At 32.8% G+C, this 24889-nt stretch overlaps 1 protein-coding gene, 1 long non-coding RNA gene and 1 other non-coding gene across 3 annotated transcripts in view; 2 read left to right on the top strand and 1 right to left on the bottom strand.

Moving 5' to 3' along the window:
• The window catches only part of LOC123654875 (opioid-binding protein/cell adhesion molecule homolog), a 30786-nt gene extending 21218 nt beyond the window's left edge, over positions 1–9568 (bottom strand). The window contains exon 1 of the mRNA XM_045590736.1: positions 9440–9568. Within this exon, the coding sequence (XP_045446692.1) occupies positions 9440–9568 (129 nt within the window). The remainder of the gene's footprint in view (positions 1–9439) is intronic.
• LOC123655442 lies at positions 1609–1719 on the top strand. Its single transcript, XR_006743402.1, has one exon. It is a non-coding gene; the product is annotated as a U6 spliceosomal RNA (small nuclear RNA).
• LOC123655382 lies at positions 1615–8834 on the top strand. The gene is made up of 3 exons (XR_006743390.1): positions 1615–1737; positions 4026–4031; positions 8824–8834. It is a non-coding gene; the product is annotated as an uncharacterized LOC123655382 (long non-coding RNA).
• Positions 9569–24889: the final 15321 nt, after the last annotated feature.

Below are 24889 nucleotides of genomic sequence, written 5' to 3' on the forward strand. Positions count from 1 at the left end.
CACTGTACTAAATAAATACTCATTATAGTAAGTATAAAGTAATTTGGCATTTAAAATCTCATATCTGTAATTTAAACTAAAGAAACTCCAAATTAATTTCTGTGCCTCCTGTGACAGGTGATACAAGTCGAAAATCATCATTTTACAGGCGAGCAAAATCAAGATTTCAAAAATTTCTCGCTCTTTGACTAAGTGGGCTCGGTTCAATAAGAGTATCTATCTTCTTATATAGAGTAAAACATTATCTTTTAATATAATAAATATAATAACTTTAAAGGTAGTTTACGAAAATAACTTTTCAGTTTTATGTTTATTAATTATCACAATTATTAAGTGCTAAAATTGTGTAAAATTATTCATACTTGTACAGTTAAATTACCTTACACCTATAACTTATGTTATTGTAAACTCTAGAATAATAATCCTAGTGGAATGTTCTTCAAACAAAAGATGAAGATATGACTCTTTAGAGTAATTTTTCTTTTTTTTTTTGTTATCACTCTTCTATTTACATAAATTAACTGAATTTTAACCGTTTACGAAAGTTTTTGGTTCAAAATGATATTCTAATACATGAAGCAAAAACTGGCAACCACTTTTTACGAAAATTGCGCGGACGGAGAATTATGAAATTTTGTACACTTATAGAGACGAGGTGCAAAAATGCTAATATTTTTTTTAATTATGCATAAAAATATATAAAACTAATAAAAAAAAACATTACACGCTCTACCATGTATTTGACACACACGCATATAATTATACTCTTTTGTTGATTGTCAAAGTCTGTAGTCAAATTGAAATTTTTTAAAAAAGGTTCTTTATTTTCAATATTTTTTTATTGTTTTCTTTAATTTAAAATTTTAACTATGGTCGAATTTCGAACTCTGAGCGACCACTAGTAACTTTAGATAAATCAAGATAGCTCAATCAATCATCTAGATAGATTAATGTGAAATTCAACACAGTCGCACTTAAATCACAAAGCACGAAAAATAGTATTGAAAACTTCGAGTGATTGATTACTGACGAAGGGGTATAATTTGACATATATGTCAGTAGTATAGTCACGAACGAGTATAGCCACGAATTTTAAACCGGCTTCAAAAAAAGGAGGAGGTTATTCAATTCGACTTATATATACATATATTTTTTTATGTATGTTCGGAGATAGCTTCGTCGTTTATGAACCGATTTTGATAATTTTTTTTGTTGGAAACAAGATATCCCCGGTGTGGTACCATGATAATGAAACCAGGATCTGATGAAGGGATCCCAGAGAAATCGAGGGAACCTCTCGAAAATCTGCATAACTTTTTACTGGGTGTACCGATTTTAATGATTTTTAATTTAATCGAAAGCCGATGTTTATCATGTGGTCACATTTAAATTTCATCGAGATCTGATTACAACTTTTAGAGTAATCTTTGATAATGCGTATTTACTTGACTATTTTTACTACCTACGTTGTATTACTTGTCGATATAATTGAAGTCGGTTTTTCTTCGTTTGCCTGCAAACACAATTATTAACAAAGTTATTTGTAAAAAAAAAAATATTTTTGTAATTATAGCAGATATAAGAACAATTGTAACAATTTTTTTGTTTGTACCCGCTTTGGCAGTACATATACCTACTAAAATTGGAACGATACAGAGAAGATTAGCATGGCCCCTGCGTAAGGATGACACGCAAAATCGTGAAGCGTTCCACATTTTTGACTAGCCCGTTGGCGCAGTTTGTAGTGACCCTGCTTTCTGCTCCGAAGGTTGTGGGTTCAATTCCCACCCCGAGTCTGGGTGTAATATAAATATTTATTAATATATTTATATATGTATTATTCATACGTATGTTTATCGAAAAACATACATTGGTTACAGCCATGGATTGTACCTGTTGCGTTGGCGGTTGTGGGTTCGATCCCCGCATATGACAAACATATTTTATATTGGCCATACAGGTGTTTGCCGTGGTCTGGGTGTTTGTGCAGTCCTTGTGGATCCCCCACCGTACCTCGAAGAGCACGTTAAGCCGTCGGTCCCGGTTGTTATCATGTACACCTGATAGCGATCGTTACTCATAGTAGGGAATATATCCGTCAACCCGCATTGGAGCAGCGTGGTGGATTAAGCTCTGATCCTTCTCCTACATGGGGAAAAAGGTCTATGCCCAGTAGTGGGATATTACAGGCTGAAGCGTATTATCGAAAAAAAAAAATATGTAGCTATATACCAGTCGGCTGTTACCTATAACACAAGCATTAAGTTGCTTACTTTAGAAACAGACGACCTTGTGTGTATTGTGTAGATATGTAATTATATTATTATTTATTTATTTTAACTCGACATATATAGCTTATCACAAGAGGCATAGATTTATTATCTGTAACCATATAATATCCATAAATTTTCGTATCCATCCTTATCCGAACATTCACATCCATAACATCTTTAATTAAAACCGCGATGCTGATTTTACAATGCTAAAGAAAAAAGACACGTGACTAACTTAATCAATTAATAATTCGACAAGTAGCGTGAAACTTGTGAAAAAAAGTAGAGGTGAAGATCTACAATCATAAAAAAAAAATTAACATTACTAGAAGAATTAAAATTACAGACCAGCTGCTTGGTCCCTCTAACCGTTTTTTAATAAAGCGACGGCTTAAATTGACAGACTAGCTCCAATTAGAACTCGATTTAAATTATTTAAATTTTAATCTGAAATATATGTAATTTGTTTTGAAACTGAGAATCTCATTAGTATTATATTTTAAAATTTGTCTAAAATTAGTTTTAAAAAATCACAAAACATGTCTTGTTTTTTTTACAGATCGTTAATGGTATACTGGTGTAGAAATGAAACAAAAAAGTTAGTTTAGTTTTGATCAATCCGGCTGGATCGAAAACGACACCGGATTGCAATCCCTAGTAGGAGTGCATCAAAAATAACAAGTCAGCCAACTTTGAAAGTTCGACATATTGGATTTAGATTGACGTTACTTTATTTTACAAGTTATTCTTAGCAAGCCCTCTTATTTGATACCAATATTGTAGGATTTCATGAATAATTGTGTTTACTAGCAAACGAAAATAATCGACTTCAATTACATCGACAAGTAACTACAACGCAAGTAGACGAAAAAAAATTAACAAACGCACTATTTGCCACAACGATTTCCGAAGGCTCTCCTCGATTTCTCTGGGATACCATCATCAAATCCTGGTTGCCATGTCATGGTACCTTCAACGAGATATCTCTTTTTCAAAAAATTTTTTTATCAAAATCTGTTCACAAACGCCGAAGTTATCTGCGACCACATATATAGATATATATACACGGTCGAATTGAGAAACCTCTTCTATGAAGTCGATTGAAAATAACTACTTCACTATCTAGGGTGTTCTGCCATGTTGGATTTAAAATGACGTCACATAGTTAGCCATGCATTGTTATTCCAAAATAAACGTGTTTTCAGAATGTCAGCTAGAACAGTTGAAGATATATGCTTCAAAATTACCCCACCTACAAACATAAATACATACAAACAGACACATATACATTGCAATTAAATCAAAGCTTTAAAAGTGACAGAGAATAGTTAAATGTTGAAAAGGCGCGCACCCAACCACGTATTCGGTAGGCGTTATATTTTAAATCAATTTTAGTAATTATTACTATTTGTGAATTAATTATACAGTGAAATGATTATTGTAACAGCAATTTTTTTTAGAATAATACTTCTTCTACCTTTCTAAAATATACGCCCACTAGAAAATGTCAAACGATACTAATGACAGTCGAAAGACTAAATATAATAGCACTGTTGGTCAACTCGTTGCCCCAAACTAACGACAAAAAACGATAAGGAATAATGCGTAATTTTATATTTATGTAGCAGGAAATATCTTTCATAAAAATAGAAGCATACCTGCTGGGGAAGTAGGTCAACCATATGGAATATCACAGAAAATTTACACGAATCTTATCAAGCGTTGTCCTCTTGTTGTTGCAGGCGTCCATAGTCTGTGGTAACCGCTTATTGCCAGGAGACTTACTAGACTATTAACTTTTTACTTTTGCACAGTACACTGTTAAACTGTTCTTACTGCCTTGTTTATCACATCAATAGTATTTTTTTTTTTCTATAAATAAATAAACTTTTAGAGAAATGAAGTTGATGTATTTCCGTCTGGTGTTCATGACGGTTTTGTAAAATTTATAAAACGTTTGTACTATATTATTAATTCTTAATTATAAAGCACATCATAACTGAAAGGTATCATTTAAATAAAAAGGGGAACTCTTGATTATATTCAACGTTTGCGTATAAGTAAAAATTTAAATCATAAAATTGACTAAAGTAAGGTTCCTTATAATAATGGAAAATAAGTAAAACAAAGAAATAAAAAGACATAAATATATTATGACGTATCACGACTCGTGTAATATGCAAGACTTTTTAAGGTATGCGGATATCCGAAGCATGTCCTCCTTGCCTTGATAAATGACTTTAAACATTTTCATTATCATAAAGTGCAAATGCACCGTAGAAACTATAACAAACGCTTCATATTTAACTGTACACATATAATCGGATTTACTCGTGTAAGTCCTGATCACATAGCAGCTTACGATAACACGTGTATATCAATCTATTCTTTGAATATCTACCTTCTTCGATCCGATATCTTCCTTCTTCTTCTCCGTGAAGGAGAAGAATCGAAGCTTAATCTATCAACAACCGAGAACGACGGCTTAACATGGTCTCCGAGACACAGTGGGGAGACCGATTGTGACATGTAAGCCGATTCTTTTTTTGTATAAACAACCTCGCGCGGGAATCGAACCTACAAACCGTCTGTGTTTTAGGCATCTACATTCACCACTACACCAGAGCGGATGTTATATACGGCTTACACCGTTAAACAGAAATATACCTACTCGTGTTTCTAAAGGACTTTCCCTTTTGTAGGATTATGGTATTCACACTTAAATCAAAAATAAAGACCAATACGACAGAAATATGTATGGTCTACACCCGTACGTGCAAAAGCTATTGCCATGACTGCTTAACAAACCCGAGAACAAAATACAAACGATACTAACCATGGATTTATCATTGAACAGGCCTTTATACGTCCAACTATGAAGCAAAGTCCTTTAAAGCTACCTATTAAACAAAGATTGGAACCAATACGGACATCCGTTCCACTTCTTATTGGCGATTTTATACGCCACATTAAATTTCATAAATTTTTAACCAACTTCAAAAAGGGGAGGTTCTCAATTCGACTGTATTTGTTTTTTTTTTTTTTTACGAAAAGTACCGATTTTGATAATTATTTCTTTAATCAAAAGCTGATGATTGTCATATGATACCATTTAAATATGATATTAATTAAAGTCGTTTTTTCTTTCGTTTGCGAGCAAACAATTATTTTAACAATTTTTTAAAAGTGCGATGTATTAATGAATATTATATGATAGTAAAAAATATATATACACAATTGTATATTCTCCGTTCTGTCAAAAGTTAATAGTAAAAACTTATTATTTTTTGTATTAAAACCTTCCGTAGGCCTTGAGGAACATACAAAAAAATATATATAATTATTTAGATATTATTGATATTATTGATATAGATATTAAATTGATGTTAAATAATAACATAACATTTTAATTCCATTAACTACATTTATTTATGTTTAAGTTTAAACAAGAAACCTGTAAGGGCACTGTAAATTTTACATCGAAATATTCTAGCATTATAATAAGGAGCACTTATTCCAATTTTAAGTGACATAAATATATACTTTTAAACATTAGACGATTTGCAACTTTATCTAGATTAAATCAAATACTTACAAACTAATAGAAAAATAAAAATAATAGTTTATAATATAACATTTTAACAATTCAGTGAAATAATTCCTCGCTTATTGTAGAAATAGACTTATGCTGTATAAAACAAAATAAAAAAATTCATAATTTTTAGAAGTAAAAAAAACTATCATTTTATGTAGATTTCGAAATGTAACTTTAAATTAACATATTTTATGAGGTCTTTAATGAAAAGTTTGCTGTATTGCAGCCGGTGTAATGTAGAAGTATCATTAATAGCACCGCACACACCCATTATTACGAGTAGTTATAAGATTACTTACATATTGTACGTTACGAACGTTTGTTTTTTTTAAATTTATTACGGCTAAAATTAAATTATTATTAACATTAATAAAATTAATTTTAACACTTTAATACGAAAACGATTTTCTCTATATGTTATTTTAACTCAATTGACACGAATTCCCTTTTAATACTTTATAAAAAACTATATCTTATTTGGAAATCGGATCACGATTAACTTAAAAAGTCTACACACTATCGACTATATAATAACTATGCGCAACTCTCAGTAGGGTTTACCAAAGAAATTAAAAATTGATGGAAAAAATTTAATATTGACATATTTTGGTTGAATAATAATAATAAGTACCTGAGTGACCGAGCCTAGCTCGGTATTTTTAGTAAATCGTGTTATTTTGGAAATCATATTTAAATACGAATTACATAATTATGTATAAAATATGAATAATATATTTTTTAACGACAACAATAAAAAATATAAATAAATATAAACAATCAAAAATAAAAAGTAATTAAAAAATAATAATGATAAAATATGAATAATATTTTTCGATTTTACCGACATAATAATAAAAAATAAAAACTGGCTATTTAAATAAAAAATAACGAGTGCAATTAGAAGAAAAAAAATCGATCTGAAAATTTGAGAATTAGAACCGTAGGTATTTTAACGATCGCGACTGGCCGATTTCCCACATGTGCTATTACAACTTTATACTGCGAAATTTACCTTCGTATTCTAACGATATTGTAGCGATTTTTCATCATCTAAAAACTGGGATAAAATGACATTTACTAAAAATGAACCTTAGCTAGATTTATTTATCTCCCCCGAAATCCGATCATACTAAATTTTATGAAAATTGTTGGAGCCGTTTCCGAGATTCAGATTATAATATATAAGACCTCTCTTGTGGCTGAACTGATAGGTACATACTCAAATGTCAGTGTCTGTGTCAACGTCAACACAAAGCTTGTATATATATATATATATATATATATATATATATATATATATATATACAAGAATTGCTCGTTTGATAGTATAAGATACATTCTGTGTTAAAATAGTCAATTTCTGAGAAACAGTTTAATGTTCTACAGTCCAATGGGAGTCTACTATTTTATAAATGCTTTGATCTAGCTGAGCGTCGTGCGTCATAGTTGCTTTTTCACCGTAGTCACAATCTTGTGGAAATTTCTGAATTCCTATAATTGATTAATGTCATATGTTTTAGGTAACACCAGAATAACATATTTTATACGTAATACATTTTCTAACAATATATCGCATTCAGTCTGTAGCATCCCACCGTTGGGTATAGGCCTCTTTCTCCATGTAGGAGAAGGATTGGAGCTTAATTCACCACGCTGCTCCACTGCAGATTGGCGGATGAATAATATGATAATATATGTATAAATAAATTCATATTAATAATAAATAAATATATATCTTATAATACTACAAACTGTACCCTCAGGCCAATAAATAACAGAATAATAAACATCTAACACTCTACGCTCCCCACTAGGATTTATTTTTGTATTGAGGTCTGGAAACACACACAACACACTAACACAAACACCCAGATCACGAAAATGCTTTTATGGCCTATACAAATGTTTGCTGCGCGGGGATCACATCCGCGAGCGCCAGCGCAACCAGCCATTGCTATAACCACACTTCACACTAATACTACTTTATTGTATACTTTTTGCCCATCAGAAAATAAGAAAGGTCTGGGAGGCTTAGGATTTTAGATAAAAGATCGCACAATGTGGCGTAGCGTTAGTCGAAAGGCTGACTGGCAAAAAAGAACAGAATAAATAATGAAATAGCAAGCAAGCAGAATAAGAAGAAGAAAAATATTTTTATATTATTAGACATTAGACACATTTTCATATTATTAGACGCAAAAAGCACGTGAACTTTTAAGTTGACTTTAAGAAGATATTGAAATAGTTTGTATAAGCTACGAGTACATCATAAAACTAATTAGTTTTTACTAGTTTCCACGAAAAAATAACTAAACCTTAATTCATGTAGAAATGTAATTCTATTCATGCTAGCTAGCCGTATTAGATTTAGAGTAATGACACTTTATTTTTTTAGTTATTCTCAGAAAAACCTTTTATTTGATTCTCGTATTGTAGGAGTGTATTAAAATAACTAGTACACCATCTTGGATGGTTCGCCATGTTGGATTTAGAATCATTTCACACAGCTAACCATGTAACTAACTGTGGGTGATCACCCAAACTAAACGTGTAGACACAATTTCAGTTCAATCGGTTGAAGATAACTTATGCTTCAAAATTGAGTTCCAAGATGCCACCCTAACAAGCATACATACATACATACATGCAAGTTAAATAAAAGCTTTTAAAAACTAATTTCGAGTTTTCAAGAAAACGACAATAAATCCAATTGAATTCTTAATACACACCACACACACCACGTCCGATTGCCAGCAATCAATAAATCTTTCTTAAGAAGCAAGCAAACAGTTGCTAGGTTTAAGTTACTCCAGTGACGGGATACTTCGTGTAGTTTTAAGCCTTGTTTGAACGTAATCTCTATTCACTCTACTGTTGAACGTTCAATATAATGCTAATGCTTTGCTAGTGAATTTGAGATGCAAGTTAAGATACGAGGAACACGTATGTACTCAGGAAAGTTTTTATTGAACTACACCATAACTTCGTTGCTTTAACATCCCACTTCACGGAGACTTTATAACAATTTTAACTTTATGAACACTGGATACGAACTCTAGCTCATCTACATTAATATTTGATATACATGCTTATTAAAATATAATTAGTCGTATGTACTGAACGTAATTTTTATCTAACGTTTATTAAATAATACGGATAAAACTTTTTGAAGAAAAAATTCTTTACGCACACTTGACTTTGGGGAGTAAGCTGGTGAGTGTCTAACGAGAGCGTTATGAAAAGTGTGATCAGGCGAGGCGAACGGGGCAAGAGAGAAAGAGAGAAGTGAGCAAACATTTTCTTTCTTTCTTTCTCTCATACCAAATTTTCTTTCGTATATCTAAAACGCAGCAGGCCTATTGTGCAAAAGTTATACTTCGGTAATGTGGTCAGTGATGTGGTATTGTGTATACAATATACATACATATTTTTAAAATAAATCGTATCGTAGTCAAAACCTAACAATCACTTAAAAATTTATACAATACTAAATGCCGACAATTTTCCATGTATTTGGACTAAATAGTACCAACAATGCAGTATCGAGCTAAATATGGCGAATAATAGGCACCTTGTATGTGGAGAGGTTGTGTACTGTGCACGCTAATATTGCCTCCCGGCCTAGAGGCGCCGTGACGTTTTCTATGGGCCCACTGAAGCCCGGCTCGTCTGTAACAATACGAAAACTGTATTTACACATCAATCGATAATACAAATATTATGTTAAAATTTTTAAATGATTTTACAGAACAATTATTATAAGTCGATAGCACTTAAAGTATTTTTTCCTAATAGTTCGCTATAGATATTAGAATTTTACAAATCAATACGGGCTAAAGTTAAAAGGTCAAGTCTAGACAATGCCCAAATAAATTTAAATTAAATCTAATCCTATTTAAAATAATATAAAAGAAATATAGAGAATACTCTTTATTGTATACACTTATTTAGATTATATATTAAAACAATCAAGTTCAAATGTACAAAGTAATTCTTATCGCTAAATAACGATTTCTTCCAGATAATTCCAGATTAAAGGGATATTATTTATAAGATAAATAATGTAGTTATTACAAATGAATAAAACAAAACAGAACTCGCAATATTAAAATGTATTGATTATATACCTATTCTATAAGCAAGTGATTAAATGCCTTGAAATGCTTTTAAAAAAAATAGAAAAGAAACGTAAAGGTATGATTCGGATCTGGGCAGTCGCGACCCGGCAGCCGCGGCCCTGCAGCCGCGACCGCGGTCGCGACCCACCGCTTCGTAGGGAATTGTATGCAATAGTAACCAACGCAAGCGACCGAGCAGCGCGGCCGGGGGGCGTGGCCTACGCGCGGCCTTGGCAGCGCCGCCGAACCGCTCCGGTGGCAGTTGGGTCGCGCTGCCCGTTCGCAGAGGGTGACAAAATGGCGACGTTTACCGATGAAAATGACGAGTTTTTAGTTGAGTTAGTTGCTAAAAACCCACCGCTTTACATTCCTCAACTCAAAAGCTATAAGGATAATGTTGTTAGAGATAATATATGGGAGCATATTGGTAGTCAACTCAATAAAACAAGTAAGTACCAACTTTTTTTTTTTTTTTTTTACATAGTTATTATAAATAAACATTTAAATGACAAATGAAGCTTGCTCTGCGTCGTGTTCATACCTACCTGCTCTAGTTCATTCTGTTTATCGACTGTTCTTGCCATGAGACTTTTCCAGCTTCTGATGTAAAGTAATCTTTAAGGATATTTCTGATTCGAAATCCATCTATGTTCCGAAATCCTCCCGTACGTGTCAGTGGAAGCATGTTCTCTGTTGGTTTTGTTTTTTTTTCGTCGTAACTGTAATATGGTATTCCATTTTTTTCTAAATAAGCATCCCTTAATAAATTATGGAGACAACATAGTGTAGTAATTAAGTCATCACATATTTCTGGTCTAATTGCTATAGGTGAATATAATATTCGGAAAACCTGACTCAGAAGTCCAAAAGAATTCTCTGTGACTCGTCTTGCTCGGCAGATGCGATAGTTGAAAATCGCTTTACCACGATCGCCTCTAATATGAGTTCTGTAATAGGGTTTCATCATGTAGACGTCTAATCCAAACGCGTCATCGCCAACTAGATATTGTGGGGTTAAGATATCTGTTCCTGGTAAGGCTGCCGGTTGAGGCACATTAAATTGTTCGGACATAATTTTTTTGCCCATAGCTGACTTTTTGAATATACCACTGTCCCCTTCCTTTCCATATGAGCCCACGTCAACAGCAATAAATTTGCAGTTTGCGTCTACAATAGCCAATAATACAGTAGAATAGTAGTCTTTATAGTTAAAAAACATCGATCCACTGTTCTTCGGACATTTAATACGTACGTGCTTGCCATCAATTGCTCCAAAACAATTTGGACAGTTCCACCTATTCCAGAAATGTTCAGCAGTTTGTTTTAGATGATTTTCCGTTGGCACAGGCAGGAAAATTGGTACTAAATTTTTTCGCAAACTTCCAAGAACTTGTGCGACTATTCTGCTTATATAGCTTGCCGATATACGATAATTGAATTCTAAAGATGTGTATGTTTCACCAGTTGCTAGGAATCTGAAATTGAAAAATATATTTTGATTTTGTACAGAATTCTAACAATAATATGTATTTTAAAGTAGACTTCTTAATATGTAACTACAACATATTTATACTATAAATTTTAAATATGTTTTAGGTGATGACTGCAGAAAACGCTGGAAATGCATCAGAGATTCCTATCAAAGAATTAAGCGCAAAAATAAATTACCAACTGGATCAGCAGCCGGCAGCAAGTCAAAAAAATGGCCTTTAATGGAAAGACTAACTTTTTTGGAAAATGTTCCCACTGAAAGAAAAACTATATGTAATATTGAGGGAACTAATGATACTAATGATAGCGAAAATGAAGTATTAAATTATGATGAAAGCTTTTTGAATAAAGAGAAAGACATTAACGTGGAACCTAACGAAATAGAAATGAATAGCGAAGGAACAAGCGGAATAATAATGGTGAATGCGCCATCGAGTGCAACAGAGGTAGACGTTGAAGAAACTGCTGATGATGAGAAACGAAACAAAAAAACAGGGAGATCTACAGGAAGCGTATTGAAAAAAAAGAAACAGAATCAAAATAGTACCATGCAGGCGGCTCTACTCAACTACTGGAAAGAAAGGGACGCTGAAAGGCGTGCCCAAATTCAAGCCCTCACACCTCAGTCAACCCAGGACAAGGATGATGTGGATGGTATTACATCGTTTTGCTCGCACGTTGGGACAATGCTAAAAAAACTTACTCCTGCTTTAAGAGTAGAAGCGAAAACTAAAGTATTCAATATTTTAGCCGACTATGAATTAAGGAGCCTAAACGAACATACTAGTGTTAGTGGTCTTAGTACTTCCTCAAGCAGTCCCCCTTTTGATGAAAATTCTTCATCAAACCCTTATTCTCCGATAACTTCCGTCGCATCACCCATCAGACCACTCTGTGAACCTACTGACTTAAGTATTCCAAATACAATTAATTTTCCAACAAATACTTCAGAAAACATGTCCAACACATATTTCCCGCTAGATAACTTTTCATATTTACCTTAAAGTGAGAAATAATTTTTCCTCGCTTGTTATTGATCCTTTTTTCATTGGTTGAATATCACTGTTGATTAAACTAAGAACAAATTGAAATTGAGTTTTATTTAGTCTACAGTAACCCCTGAATTTCTTTTCTTTTACATTTAAGTGCCGTTTTATCAGGATTTGATAGGTGCCTTCATCAATTCTAGACGTATATAATGAATCGATGTTATTTCTCTTTGATGATAGCAAGATCAACATTATTTCATCATCCTCTTCTTCGTCTTCTATCAGTCTCTTCACGAGTTCTCGCTTTCGTATATTTAAATAGTCAGACATAGTGAATATTTTATACACGACTGGAATGCACAAGCGTTCACACTGAGTGCTGTTTGACTACTGCACGTGGCAGTCGCTGCCCGGATCCGTAAGCTTCTAGCAGCGCTGCACAGCAGCGACAATGGGTCGCGGCAGCTGGTCGCCACTGCCGGGTCGCGGCTGCTCAGATCCGAATGCTACCTTAAGGTCTTACACGAAAAAATGTATTAACAAGATGTTAGTCAAAAAGTACATAGTTTGTCATTGTCAACTTTACGCGATGCTTAATGAAGTAAAAAAGAACAAAATATGGATTACTGTCACTCATACCAGTCTGTGCCTAATATGGTTTGGTACCCCCATGAAATTGTAATATATGTAGCATTGGCGTATATTTATTCTCTATTTCTATGAGCCATACCTTGATATTTTTTCTTTCAAAACTTATTATACTTTTTTGTTGATTGTTAAAGGCTGTAGACAAATTGATTTTTTTTTTTAAAAGTTTCTTTATTTTCTATATTCTTTGGTTTTCTTTAATTTAAATTTTTAATTATGTTCGAATTCCGACATCTGGGCGACCACTAGTAGTAATAATTTTAGAACTCCTGTCAAAAAATCTAGACATACCTGATATTTCGGATGATACAATAAGTCGTCGTCAAAGAATCAAACGTCCGGATCCACAAGAACCTCGGCCAATCCTAGTAAAATTTCTAAGATATCCCTATAAATTAAGTTTGGTTTGCTAAGAGCAAACTAAATGTAACGGGAATTACAATCTCCGAATTTTCAAAAGTCGTCATTATGTTTTTTAATGGCTCTCAGCTAAATGCTGGACTAAAGAAGGCACTATCACCTGCATTGGTCTAGACGGGACGCAGCATCACATAACCATTGTTACTGATCTCCAGAAAATTTTGTCTGTTCAAACGGCTATAACAACAGCTTCTGGTTTGGATGCTGTTGCCTTCAAGGACACCAAACCAACAGGAGTAAGACTAAAATACTTAGTAAAAAGGTAACATAGTATTTATAAGCTTTTATTTCTGTGTTTATGTCTCCTCTTTATCTAATCCTTGCCACGTATTAATAAAAACTTACTTAAACTTTAACATTAAATATATCAAATTAGTTGATGTACTTTATTTCGTTATTAATTATTTATTGACCAATAAATACCTTAGTTCTTCTTCTTCTTTTTTTAAATTCTAGCTTCCTCTAGGATTTGCTAACATCCGAGTGATTGAATTTGTAATAACTTAGTTTATGTGTAGGTAATTCGATAAACTTCTATCTACCCTCCATATACACTATGTTATATGACAACTGACAAGTCCTTTTCATTCGGCCACAGATTAAAAATATAAATTGTTTAAAAGAGTAACAGATAATTAATGTAACAAGCTGTCGTCACTAGATGCCTTAAAGTGGACATAGTTTGTATATAAGTTTATTATAATCGTAATTTACGTCAGTTCTTCATTTTTATTATATTTTTATTTTTTTGTGATTTGCTTACTGTTGTTCGTGTTTGTGCGTTTGTAGCTTTATTTTTATTTTTGTAATTTGTAATCTAACATTGCTTCAGTCATATCTTCTGACGGCTGGTGAATGGGGAGAGAAATTTAAAATAATTTGAAGTCGTTTAATTCTATTATAGGAAAAATAATCCATTAAATAAATATTATGTTAGACGTCAACTTTTTGGATGTACGAATGATATTAAAATAATGCGAGAGCCATTTGGCGGAATAAGCTGTTTTTAATTATGTCAGGAAACTAATTGTTTATAAGTCCAGAGAACATGAAGGCTGAAAGATTCTTAATTTTTTTTACAATATACATTTCAACTGATTTTCACACATACTTTTGTTGATTGACGGAAGAGGTATTTTAAACTATTTTGATAATTTTTACATTTGTCCCATAATAAATCAATTTTCGATGATTACAGTTATTTTCTATTAAATTATCTGCGCAATGATATGCAAACAACTTTCCGTAAATTAAGAAGACAAAAACAAAAACAGTTAAGGAGACGAGGCAAACAAAAATCTCGATCGCAAAGCTCTCTCTATTGCTTTGCACGATGAATCATGCAATATTTGATTCAAATTAATTTCACTTGATTTTTTAACCGACTTCCAAAAAAGGAGGAGGTTCTCAATTCGACTGTATGTTACATCAGAACTTTTGACTGGGTGGAGCGATTTCGACAAATTTTCTTTTAATCGAAAGGTGGTGTGTGCCAATTGGTCCCATTTAAATTTATTTGAGATCTAACAACTACTTTTCGAGCTATATCTAATAATGCGTTTTACTTAACGCTTTTTTCGTCGACCTACGTTGTATTATACCGCATAACTTTTTACTGGATGTACCGATTTTGATAGTTCTTTTTTTGTTGGAAAGGAAATATCCCAAGTTTAGTACCACGATAAGGAAACTAGGATCTGATGATGGGATCCTAGAGAAATCGAGGGAAACTCTTGAAAATCCGCAATAACTTTTTACTGGATGTACCGATTTTGATAATTCTTTTTTTTTGTTGGAAAGAAGATATCCTTAGCTTAATACCATGATAAAGAAACCAGGATCTGATGATGAGATCCCAGAGAAATCGAAGGAACTTCTTGAAAATCCGCAATAACTTTTTATGAGGTGTACCGATTTTAATGATTTTTAATTTAATCGAAAGCCGATTTTTATCATGTGGTCACATTTAAATTTCATCGAGATCTGATAACTACTTTTTGAGCAATATGTGATAATGCGTTGTTACTTGACTATTTTTTCGTCGATCTACGTTGTATTACTCGTCGATGTAACTGAAGTCGGTTTTTTTTTCGTTTGCGAGCAAACACAATTATTTTTTTTAGTATCTTTGAGCTCGTAAGTCAAACGTTAAGTATTCAAAAAGTAAGTTATAAATTGTATTTTTATGAGTGGTAAACTCAATAAATAATTAATTCAATAATATTTTTGGATTTTTCACACTTTTTGATTTGTTCGGACCTAACAGCGAGTACCATTTTGATATTCTCGATATTTTGGTGACGTTGCACGTGCCATGGTTACGGTACAACAAAATGATAATCGAAATACAGTTGATATAAGAGTCTTAAAAGTGAACACGAGTAATTTCTTAGTAATATAATTAAAATAAAATCCTTACAAGAGAATTTACTACTATACAGGCGGTCCAGAAACACACAATACACAAACATACGCGCCCAGACCACGGCCAACATATGTATGACCTATACAAATGTACGTCATGCGAGGGGATTGAAACCGCGACTGGTAGCGCCTTTGCACATTTCATACATTCAAAATTGATTTAGTATATTAATTAATGGTTTAGTTTAAGTTCCGTGGGAATACAACAGCTTTCGAAGAATTGTTCACTCAAACGTATCGTTTATGAAGTTAAGGATAATAAACAACAAATCAGAGTTAACGGCCGTGGGTTATACAAACTAAGAGTAATTGTACTGAATTAATTCGGCCCGTATTGAAACCACTAATTTGGTAACAAGGTACACATTTTAATGAGCCGAAGGTTGTTGAAAGGCACACAGATGTTGTTACGTAAAATTTTCTGTATTTTTTTACTACAAAGTAAAACATTTTCTCAAGTTAATATAAAATAAGAACGTTTAATGAATACTTCAAAATATTTTCTTACTCTTTTATGTGGTTGTTTTTTTTTTTAAGTGTTTCACGTAGTTCAAACAGTTTCGCATTGGCCATTTTCAAATTTAAGAACGTATATTAAATTAATTGATGGATAACATTTTACATAACATACTTCACTAAAACGCGTTCATTTTCTACCAGAAACTGATCTAAAATCTGTAAGTAACGCCACATAATCAACGGTCCCTGTAGGATTTTTTCCTGTGCCAGGAGTCCCGAAATAATCGCAAAACAGAGACAACCACCCATACAAACCAGACAGATTTACGTTTTATAAAATTTTCATTATATAAAATATATTCAGTAAAATAGTTTTCTTAATTCTGCAATAAAAATAATTCGTAAATAAACGATTCAACAGTGCTTAACATAACAAACTTGTTTCAAGTATATTTTAAATTTGATTGTATTATATAAATATTTATGGAAAAGTTAAAACATTGTTTCATTTTTTAAATAACGTTTTATTACTGAAACAATAACTAAAATAATTACATTAAAATACACCGTTGTCCGGATTTATGCACACTAACTTAATAACAGGAAATTATTATTTTGTAGGAATCTGACAGAAATTCCGAAGAATCTTCCTTCCTGATATGAAACATATATAAGGAACTTGATAAAATGTACCTTATAATCTTTTTTCTGTCGCAGCATTGTATATCTTTTAAAGTATAAATATAAATTCATATCATTATAATTCGACGTGATAGATAACGTAGGGTTTTTTAATACGGCGGTGACGCAATAGACTAAAGGAATAAATACTTTTAAAATTATTTAGCGAGAAAACTCAGGCTTGACTGAACTTATAGTTTCAATAAAAAATTTTAGTTTCACTACGCAAACTGACTTGTTTGTGAACGGAAACCAGTTTTATATTATTCAATCCTCTGCTTTGTTGCCTGGGGTAATTCAATTATTTAGCATCCTTAAGAAAGAACCAGAAAGAGTCAAGGCGCAACGTTATTGCCGAATAAGGTTTAATAAACTATGTTTTGATTAAATTAGTCGGTTGGCACGCGACGCGAGGCTGTACAAACAAATTCAGGTCATAACCAAAATAAGGTGACCTCAAGATAATCACTATAATGCGATATCAAAAACAACTTATAAATAATAATAAATAATCAATCATCGGCCACTTCTAGAAGTACTTCTCCGTAAAATGTTAAAATTTTCTACTCTCTTGCACGATATTTTTAGGGCTAACAACCTTCAATTCAATTTAATACTTTAATAAATTGACATTACTGATTTCGTTAAATTCAAGTTGTTATTAATATTATAAAAATAACTACATATAAAAGAATCATTTAATGATACATTTCTTGATTACCATTTCATACTCGTATGCAAATACAATACTTTTTTACATAAAGGGTGGAGCACTAATGATGAAGGAACACCTCTAATTCTTTATTTCAGTTGCATTGTTCACTGTCAAAACACAGTCATAACACACAGGGCTTTTGAACAATCGTGCAAACGTGTCCGTAAAACAGACGACGTTTTGATTCAACTATTGAAGAGTTCCATCTTCTACTTGATAGCTGAATAAAAAATAATTGTGTTTGCTCGCAAACGAAAAAAAAACCGACTTCAATTACATCGACAAGTAATACAACGTAGATCGACGAAAAAATAGTCAAGCAACTACGCGTTATCAAAGATTACTCAAAAAGTAGTTATCAGATCTCGATAAAATTTATATGTAACCACATGATAAACATCAGCTTTCGATTAAATTAAAAATTATCAAAATCGGTACACCCAGTAAAAAGTTATTGCGGATTTTCGAGAGTTTCCCTCGATTTGTCTAGAATTCCATCATCAGATCCTGGTTTCCTTATCATGGTACCAAACTAAGGATATCCCCTTTCCAACAAAAAAAGAATTATCAAAATCGGTACATCCAGTAGAAAGTTATGTGGTATAATACAACGTAGGTCGACGAAAAAAGCGTCAAGTAAAAACGCATTATTAGATATAACTCGAAAAATAGTTGTTAGATCTCAAATAAATTTAAATGGGACCAATTGGCATACAAAAACTTTCGATTAAAACAAAATTTGTCGAAATCGGTCTACCCGGTCAAAAGTTCTGATGTAACATACATAAAAAAAAAAAAAAAAAAATACAGTCGAATTGAGAACCTCCTCCTTTTTTGGAAGTCGGTTAAAAAGTGTATAAATGGTAAAATAATGAGTCTACTAAATTATTATCGATTATTAAAACAAACATTTAATTTAATATGTGTGATATCTATCACGCACGGTTGACTACTCCAAATGTAGGTAACTTAATGTTCGTGTTAGGATTAATATATTCATAAATATAAATATTTGTTGTGTGGCTATGGTAAAAAATAACTCAATTAGTATTATTGTCACATTATTTGTATTTAATATGAATAAAAACCTTGCGCCGGCGACACACACTCTCTAACATCTAAACAAAAGGACTAATAACATTGTTTTTCACGCAGCTCTCATTGGGTAATCCTAAGTCTCATCCTAAAGTCCCACAAAATTTTCCTGTGAACTACAGTAAACTTTTATACCAGTGTGTTTTATGTGCTATACTTTTATATTATATGGGACAGCATTATCTAATAACAAATTATAATTCGTGCAAATTTAAAATATAGTTAAAGAACACGGCCTATTTTATCGCTCATGCTGTTCATTCACTTATACTCATTCACCTCTAAAAATATTATGACCACATCCCTATTTTCCTTTAAAAAAAGATATTGATATGTCATATTCAAAAATATTAGTTATTTGCACTCTCGGATTTCGTATTTTCATAGTTTTTATGTGTATAAAATGATAAATTGATATTTATTTTTAATGAAATAAATAGTAAATGGAGTTTTACAAATGTCTGTAAGCTAATGTGTAGTGAAAGTGAGTGATAAATGCGGAAAAAACGTGAATTACGTATTGACAGGGGTTTGTTTACTTAATAAGACAGTTCCAAAAAAAAAATGACTTTACATACCTAGCATACAACAGATCTGAAATGGAAAATGAAGTTAGTGCCAACTGCTCCAACAGGTAAACCAACTTATATATAACATTCAATAGAAATTATAATATGATACAGGTACAACTAATTTTATTTCAATTAAACGTTTTAATATTAAGTCTTACCTAAACAAACGAATTCACTACGTAATTGGTTTGTCTATGAATATTAGAATTTAATTTTCGGGCTTAATATAGTAAAATATACGTTGTTTAATACCGTAATTTTTTTTTATTATATAATTAGGAAGTGACGCCGCGTTGGCGCAATGGTCACAGTCATGAATTGTACCTGTTGCGCTGGCGGTTGCGGGTTCGATCCCCGCACATAACAAACATTTGTATTGGCTATACAGGTGTTTGCCGTGGTCTGGGTGTTTGTGCAGTCCTTGTGGGTCTCCCCACCGTGCCTCGGAGAGCACGTTAAGCCGTCGGTCCCGGTTGTTATCATGTACACCTGATAGCGATCGTTACTTATAGTAGGGAATATATCCGCTAACCCGCATTAGAGCAGCGTGGTGGATTAAGCTCTGATCCTTCTCCTACATGGGGAAAGAGGCCTATGCCCAGTAGTGGGATATTACAGGCTGAAGCGTATATAATTGAGAAGTCACATTCTATTATATTAAAGAGGTATTATTATTACCGTTATAGACAGTTGAAGATTTCTCAATCAAAACAGAACAATATATTAACGATTGGTTTGTATCTTATTTAGGTACCACACACGTATTAGCGTGGGTCCAGTGTCGTACGTACACTCACACAGATGTGACGATAGACTCTGAATTATCGATATTGGATAGAATTTTGGGCTATGCCGTTATAAAAATAAAATACACAAATACGAACTCGTAAAATTTAATTCTCAACTTTTATATTACATTACATGGTGATTTTTTTTTTTAATAAACATATTTTTATATTGACACTGTAGATTATAATCTATTTAGCGCATTGAAATAAACTTATTACATCGAGTACCTAACGCATGATAAATTCTTTATACTTTCAGAAACAATTTTTTTAAAATAAATAAGGTAAATTTTATGTTTTTTTGAGTGCTGCCGAAAGCAACAACAGAGAAATACAAACTTATTTAACTAATTAGGTATTGCAGTTTTTCTAATCAAGCGTAAATAGTTGGATCTACTCGGAAGTGAAAATTCGTTCACAAACAATTGTTCACGGTTCGCGAAATTGTTAGCGATGCAAATAGCTGTAAACAAATAATTCAAGTATTCCAGTAGTGAATTCGTCTCTTTTTTAGTTTTTTTCTATTATTGAATAACCAAAAGGTATATATACTTATATATTTGTCTCAACTATGAATTATTGCAAAATAAATAATCCAGCAATGCTAGCTTGGGTAGAATCCAGGACTTCATCACCAACTCAACATTAAAGTAATTATGAACATTCCTAAATATCCACAATTATACTACAATCAAAGATCACATACATGAATTTATTTATGTATAAATATTATAAGTGATATGTTAATATACTGTAGCTTATTGTGTCGTGTTTTTTTTTTTTTTTGTTAAAAATAATAGTGTAAAAAAGTAGTATTATGTGCTTAAAATAGTGCACTATCCGTGCATAGTGATTCAATTATTTTAAAAAAAGATTGTTTAATATAAGAAATAAAGATTACTAACAGCAATAATACCTCATTTAAGTAGATACTTTCAAAAAATTTGAAAACAATAAGTAACATTTGACGACGCCTTGTCGCAACGGTTGTAAGTTTTCGCATTGGCTGCTACGCTAGCGTTTGCGGCTTTGATCCATCCGTATTAGTCATACAGATTTTTTTCGTGAAGTGATCGTTTATGCTTGTGTATTGTGGAGGTTTTCGGGTTGTGAAGGTTTTTTAAAATCCTACTGGGGGTCGTTAAGTGCGAACCGTTCGTTTGTTTATTTAACCTAATTTCTCTCAACTTTTCACAACTCTTCCTAACGGCTCTACAGCCCATAATTGACTGTTTCATAACATGAGCTACGGTAATGTTTATTTCTAGCACATTAGCCGCAACTAATAGCTGCCCTGACAGCGACTATTAGAGATGTTGTATTAAAATCACTCCCCTCTATTTGGATTACCGCGGCTAAATTTGACGCGCAGTCAATTAGCGCCTGGTCCGGGGAGCGTTCGCAATTTGTCAGTGACAGCTCCGGAAGTTTCATGGAGTCCGCTTTTACAATATAAACTATGATTGCCGTCAAACTTAGGAACTATTTGTGGAACCTACCTGAGTGGTAACACATTTTGAAATCGCACGGTCCATTATAAATAGTTTCCATAAATAATCTTCTAGACATAGATTGTCATATTATAATTGATAGTTTTATAATTAGTCATAAAACGACATTGCAAATAATTGCGCATTAAATATCTAAGTATATATTAGCTAATTATTACATAGTAATGTTTTTGGCGCAGTTCATGTATTTAGAAATAAATGCATCTAACTGACGTATATATATACATATATATATATATATATATATATATATATATATATATATTATTCAATGATATCGTTTAATCTCTGCATGTATAAGTACTAGGTAGATTTTTATGCCGATCGTATCAAAATTTTCAGCACTTAATTTTAATATTAGATTAGATTATATTACGGCACCGGTTAAAACAATATATTATGCTTTAATGCGTTATTTAAGGTACTGTGACTTGTAATATAAGTGTAAATAAATAAATATGTTTAACCAACACGGGTGAAATATTTTTGGTAAGAGCCAACTTTATACACGGCTAAGTCTTTAACATCTCCTGCGGTTAGGGGATATTTCCTCTACTTTTTTTTATACAACTCGGTCGACAAACAAGCGTACAATTTACCGGATGATAAGCGATTAACGTAGCTTATAGACGTCTGCAACACCAGAATCATCGCAAGCGCGTTGCCGATCTCATCCCCAGTTCCTCCCAGGAGCTCTGGTCACCTTACTCACCAACAGGAACACAACACTGCTTGAAAACAGTATTATTTAGTTGTAATCTTCTATAAGGTCAAGGTACTACCCTACGAGCTGCTCCATATTTTGAGCAGGAAATTTTCTGCTGCGCCCTATCTCAATTTTTTAGGGCGTAAATAAAACCGCAGGTTTAATTACTATAATATTTGGTTTTAATATTTATTACATATAGACAATCTTATCGCGGCTAGTGACATCAAGTGACAACTCTAATATTATTTTAAAAAACACACCAATTACTCTGTCAATAAATAATATATAAAACCTAGCTCACGGAACTTCGTATATCTTAACACCTCCCCTCGAAGTCGTGAGCGTATCGTACTTATTTCTTTATCATTCCTAGGTTACCTACACATTCATAATATTTCGCTGCACTCAAACCTTTCGTAAAAATATCTGCAGGCATGGCATTCTCTCTGTACACAAATATTTTTAATGATAATTTCTTGTCAAAAAATCCTCCCCTTGCCGTCGAGTGCAACCTTTAGCAACTAGCCGAACTTTCTCTTATATTTGACCTAGATATTCATCTTCTAGCGCTTTTTTCCAATTAATCGAATTACTGGTTCTTTTAGCTTTCTGCCAAGACATTGGATTTATTGTTGCTGTTGATATTTGTGCTTCAGATTCTTCATCTTCGGTATCACCTTCTGTCCGTTCTTTATCATCCTGCTGAAACTGATATTCCTTTCGGGGTCGTCCTGCCATTCCTGTGCGTATGAGTCTCGGTCTTCCTCTTCCTCTTTTTGCAGGTTCTATCAGTTTTTCCCATTGCACAGTTAAATATTTATTTTTTGTTGATCTATCATTTGATTCTGTTTCCAAATGTTCATGTGCATTCTCAAGCGATTTTCTCACTCTAGATCCATTTTTTATAGCATTTGCATATGATTCCTTCTCTTTCTCCTTATCTTGGTTCTGTTCATTTAGATCTATACATATCTTTTTATCATCTTCATTTTCACTATCAAGAATCTCTTCATATTGATTATCAAATGCACTTTCTTTCATAAAATTTACATCTCGTGTTATAATAATTCTTTTAGTTTTAGGATCGTGAATTCTATAAGCTTTAGATTCTTTATCATAACCCATGAAGATCCCAACTCCGACCGATTTAGAGTTAAATTTACCTTTTTGGTTCCCCTTATCTTTATAGTAAAGTTTAGATCCAAAAACTTTCATATAGGTCACTGTTGGTTTCTTTCCTGTCCAAACAGTGTATGGTATATTACCGTTTAAAGCAGTAGTAGGACACCGATTTCGTATAAAATTAGCGGTATTTACAGCTTCTGCCCAAAAACTTGGAGGGCTTCCAGCTTGACGCATCATGCATCGCGCCATCTCAACTAACGTCCTATTCTTTCTTTCAGAAACACCGTTCTGTTGGGGTGTGTACGGTACAGTCAATCTCCGTCTAATTCCTTCTTTCTTCAAGAAATCATCAAACTCTGTATTTATATATTCTCTTCCATTATCTGACTGTAAATTCTTTATCTTCTTTCCTGTTAAGTTTTCCACGTACGCTTTATACTCTTTAAATACTTTAAAGACGTCGCTTTTGTTAGCTATAAAATAAACTTCGCACCAGCGAGATTTGTCGTCAGTAAAAGTGACAAAATATTTTTTATTACCAAACGACTGGTGCCTCATAGGACCACATATATCTGTGTGTACTATCTCTAATAAATCATTTGTGCGACCTTCACTAGATTTAGGAAATGGCTTAGATGTCAGTTTTTGACTTAAACATACCTCACATTCTGATAACTTTTCATTAACATCGAATCTCAAACCATGTACCAAATTATTCTTAGCCATAGCCTTGAGATCACGTTCATTAAGGTGTCCCAAGCGCTCATGCCACATGTCAATTGGCTTCTTCGCCACCTCAAGATTATTGGAGTACTGTTGACCCAATCTCACATGGTACAAATTACCTACACGTTCTGCTCTAATGTGAACCTTTTTGTTCTCATCAATAACTACAGCATTATTCTTTGAAAAATGAACTTCAAAACCATGATCAGTCATTTTTGATACTGATAAAAGGCTTGTTCGTAAGTCTGGGACATAGTACACCTTTTGAATGTCTATCTGGCGTTTTTCACTACCTGTATCAACCGGAATTATGACTTTTCCTACTCCGGTTATTTGTGTACTCCCATTATTTGCCAATTTCAATTCATTTTTTAGTTGCGTAAACCCTCGTATCATTCGCTTATCATTACACATATGTGCCGTGCATCCACTGTCGATACACCAAATAGGATTACTGTGTTCACCGGTACGAGCCTCTTCGGTCGTGCCAAACATTGTCATATATTCTAGCCGCTCAGAACTGCATTCTGCTTGTTTTGCACTTTGATTC

This window comes from Melitaea cinxia, chromosome 7, assembly GCF_905220565.1.
Source record: "Melitaea cinxia chromosome 7, ilMelCinx1.1, whole genome shotgun sequence".
Classification (NCBI taxonomy): domain Eukaryota; kingdom Metazoa; phylum Arthropoda; class Insecta; order Lepidoptera; family Nymphalidae; genus Melitaea; species Melitaea cinxia.